Source organism: Capsicum annuum, unplaced genomic scaffold (genome assembly GCF_002878395.1).
Source record: "Capsicum annuum cultivar UCD-10X-F1 unplaced genomic scaffold, UCD10Xv1.1 ctg77358, whole genome shotgun sequence".
NCBI classification, from domain to species: Eukaryota; Viridiplantae; Streptophyta; class Magnoliopsida; order Solanales; family Solanaceae; genus Capsicum; species Capsicum annuum.
The window spans coordinates 3379-7720 of record NW_025887745.1 but is presented as its reverse complement, the minus strand read 5'-3'; the positions used below and the strand labels follow the sequence as shown (position 1 = coordinate 7720).

Genomic DNA, 4342 nt, shown 5'->3' with positions numbered 1-4342 from the left:
ATTTTGCCTTTGATCTTTCGTTACTCTGTTGTTGTAGCTGTCTTTGAGTTACTGCAGCTCTACCTTAGTTCATTTGGTTTGAAACCTAAGTCAATATTGGTTGGAACTGAACTAATAAGGGTTGGACTATGCAATACTCTATCAGTATTTCCAGATTGTAAAAATAAAAAAAATCAGTTATTCATGCACTAATTAAAATCAGTTAAATGTAAATTACATTATATGAAACTTACCATCTCTACCACACTAACACTTGGTCCAAACAGCACACCAAAACCTGCTTCTTTTGCCTTGGTCTTTTATATGCCAGATTTACACTACCTCTCAAAGCTGTACTAGCCTTCTTCTTTTGGGCACCAATACCACTAGTAGACTGCTGAGTTGTAGATTGTGTAGCAGTACCACCCACTGTTGTTGGTGCACTGTGAACATTTGTAAACTTTTCTGAATATCTTGGTGCACTATGAGCATTTGAAGGCCTTTTTGCAGGCCTTCTGTTGCTTGATTTAGCATTTACAGGCATCTTGATACAAGTGTGATCTCGTAGATAGACCCTTTTTGTGTATGTCAAAGGCAACTGAGAGAAGGCCCAATCTTAAGTGTGGGAGAAGCCAAAAATCACCCCTATGTGTGCACTAAAGGGGTGGCTTTGAAGCCTTATTCATTAAAAGGGCACCTTGTCATTTTAAGTCTTTTGGGGAATGTAATATAAATAGAACGACTTAGGGTTTTATTCACTTAGTTGATCATATTTTGAGATTTGTAACATTTGCAACACTTTAGTTCTCTCTCAAGAGCTCCAACCGAAACTAGGGCTAGACAAGTGAAGATTCACTTATGTTTGCATATTGGCTTGAAACGTTGGTGTTTAGATAAGGTAAAGGCCCTCTTTTGTCAACGTAGAGTTAGGTTTGTGTCACGGATAGTGTTTAAGGATCCAAGAGTGTAACAATTCTTGGGTTCTTAAGATTGTCCCTTCATTTGGTCTAACTATTTATCTTGTATCTCGTTGAATCTGTAGTTCCTTGTTGTTGTTAATGTACCCATAACCTTTTTGTTGTTGTAATCTTATTGTTTATGTGTTGACATAGTGAAGCCGTGTGGGGCCTCTTCGATTCACTATAGTCTTTGTAATCTTGTATTCTTCATCTACTTTGTTGAATATTGTTGTTGTTGTCTTGAAAACATAGAAAAGCCGAGTGGGGCCTTTGATTCTCTATTGTTGTTGATCTCGTAGATCTCTTGAATCCGTGTTGTGTGTTGAACTTGTATCACATCTCTTCAGCATCTGTTGAAGCATTTGCATCTCTCACAGCAGCAGCAGCTGCAGTACTAGTGCTGGCTTGCACACTTGGTTGACTACCACGGCTACTACTGAGATCTTTTTTCTATAGAAAAAAATATGGAAAGGTCAAAACACATTCAAAAAGACTAAAATTCATCAATAAGAAAACATTTAGCTTACCAAATTTGTACATCCTTTCTTGTTGTGTCCAGTACACTTGCACACGGAACATGTCATCTTTCTTTCCTTTCATGTAGCCTTTCCAAACTTCTTCTTAACAGCTTCATCCTTAGCTTTCTTTCTATTTTTACCTGGCCTTCCTGGCATGGGAATAATCTCAGGTGGCTCAATTGGTGGTCTTGTGCTTCTTGGCCACATGTTAATATTTGTCATTGGTTGAATATACTTATCATATGCCTTCAGGTATGTTTCCCTTTGATACCAATGATCAACAAATGACTCCACATTCCATCCCTTGTAATGCATTGCAGCAATTGCATGTGCACAAGGAATTCCCTTTAGTTGCCATGACCTACAACTGCAGTGCTTCCTCTTCACATTAACAATATGTGTATAAGGTGGATCACTAATCTCAAAACCCATATCACCATTAAACCTCACCTCACAGTTGGCTGCATATTCACCATTCTCTGCAAGAACTTTCATAGCCATTGGTGATACATCAGTGATCCATTTTTCAGAAAAATCTCTCATTTGATTCATTCTTTCTATGACTTTGCATCTTATTTTCTCCAACATGGTGATAATTGTCTTAAACCTAGGAGCTAAAATCTAACTATTGAAAGTCTCATACATGTTGTTCTCAACCACATCACACCTGCTATGTTCCTTAAAAAAGGCCCTACACTGTGCCTCTTTGTTGTACTTGAGTAAATCTTCCACAATTCCAACACCCAACCCACTTAGTTCATTAAGTTTCTTTTGCAAGTACACTTCAAATGGGGCCCTTGCAACCTGCCAGAATTTTTTCCTCCTTTCCTCACCACTCCAAACCTGCTTTCATTTGGCCCATATATATCTAGCACACCATCTATGCTCAGCATTTGGCAGTATATTAGTAAGTGCCAAATGAAGACCCTATCAAAACATCTAAAACAATAGTTAAACATTAAAGACATCATTGCAGCAAACTAATAAATAACTGAAAAATATGAACATATGAAGAGTCATACCTTCTGCATATCAGACATTACTGTCAAGTCTTCACCCTCATTTTCTTCAAGTTTCAAATCATGGCTGATGCACCTAAGAAACTATTACCATGTGTCCTTGGTTTCTTTATCAACCACACCCCATGCTACAGGGTACATTTGATTATTTCTATCTTTAAAAATGCAAGACAATAAGATACCTTTACATACACCCTTAAGAAAGACACCATCTAAACCAATTATTCTTCTGCAGCCCTCTTTCCATCCACTTTTTAAGGCCCCAAGACAAATGTAAATGCCCATAAACACCTCTTTTCCTGGAGTTGCATTCTTGGATGTCCTAATAGACACAGTGGTACCAGGATTGGTGGTCCTCAACTGTTCAGCATAGTCATACAACCTAGAAAAATCTTCAACAAAATCACTAAAATGTTTATTCATAATTCTGATTTTTGCCTTTCTACAGGTTGTTTTACTAACATACAACCCATATTCCTTTCTTAAAAGTGCTTGAATCTGATGAAATTTTATTGATGGATCACTCATAATCCTATTCTTGTAATGCTTACTAATCCACAAAGGGTTGTACATCTTATTTCTTGTCCTTTTACAATACTTGTGTACAGGGAAGTAAGTTTTCACAGTAAAAAATTTTGTGTTATCAACACAATAACCCAAGGACAACCCTTATGTTTACACTTAGTAATACAAGCACAAGGAGCATCAAAAGCACAAAGTATGGTCTAAGGGTCAAGGCTTGGGAATTAGCAAGCAGTTGAAGACTTTTTGAAGTATTTTGAAGCCTTGGTCAAGAGAAGGAAGGAAGGGAACTTATACACTCAAGAGGCACCTCAAGTGAAGGGAATTGAAGTCATTATGCACTCCTAAACAACACTCAAGAGGAGCCCCAAATTCCCTCCCTCGTTAAGGGCATTTTTATCCATTAAATGTAATAGTATAAATAAACCATTTTACTTCTCTTTTCATTAGACTTTGATAAAATTGGATATTACTCTTATATTGTAGTTTTTAGTCTCTAGTTTTAGCTCTTAGAATCCGAAAGTGGTCCAAGAACATTTGAAGTTAGGGTTTCACTTGTTTTGGATAATTTGGAAAGAAAGGTGGTTTGAGGAAGAGTGTTTCCTTTGGGTCACCTAAGAGGGATTTGAACTCTTGTTTGTGAAGTGTGTTTGAAGATTTGAAACATCTTCTAGTGCTAATCACTTAATAAGGGTAATGGTCTTTCTATATATCTTTCAATTTCAAGTAGTCTTCTTCTTCATCTCCATTCTATGTGTTGTTTCTCTTTGTTTGGTTACTGGAATTTGCATCTTAGTAGCCAATTTCGTGTGTTTGGTAGTCTTTAGGCTATCATTTAGCCCTTACCCTTTCCTTCTCATTAGGTTTCAACTTAAGGTTCACACCTTTTTTAATAGAGTAACTCTGCAGTGCCTCTCTAAATCAATAGCATTCAAAAAAATCATATACAACTGAAAACATACCTTCTTTGCAGTTTTATCAAAGTAGATCTTGCTAGAAGAAGTTCTAGGTAGTGGATCTACCACTTCATCATCAACAACAGGATCTCCTTCCTCTTCATCACTAATGTCATTACCCGAATCTGAACTATCAAAATAAAGGTCATCCCCACCCAGTTTACCTTCATATCTAACCCCCTTGTTCTTACAAATATCCTTAAAACTAGCATCTATACCTACTGGTTCAAATGGTATCTCATCTAGATTCACCCTATCAGCCTTTTCTTTTGCTTGTTTTTCAATGTTAGCTTCCTAACTTGAAACAACTCTTCATCAAAATCACTCAACTCTTTAATGTTTTCATCAACATCATAAAGTGAATCACCATTAGAATCAGTCTAATCAAA

At 36.8% G+C, this 4342-nt stretch overlaps 1 protein-coding gene across 1 annotated transcript; it reads right to left on the bottom strand.

Moving 5' to 3' along the window:
* Positions 1 to 1534: 1534 nt before the first annotated feature.
* Positions 1535 to 2008, bottom strand: LOC124894775. Its single transcript, XM_047405322.1, has one exon. The coding sequence runs from the start codon at positions 2006 to 2008 to the stop codon at positions 1535 to 1537; it is 474 nt and encodes a 157-aa protein (XP_047261278.1).
* Positions 2009 to 4342: the final 2334 nt, after the last annotated feature.

Bases quoted from the DNA above. Each gene is read 5' to 3' on its own strand.
- LOC124894775 (XM_047405322.1), bottom strand. From the start codon at position 2,008: ATGAATCAAATGAGAGATTTTTCTGAAAAATGGATCACTGATGTATCA.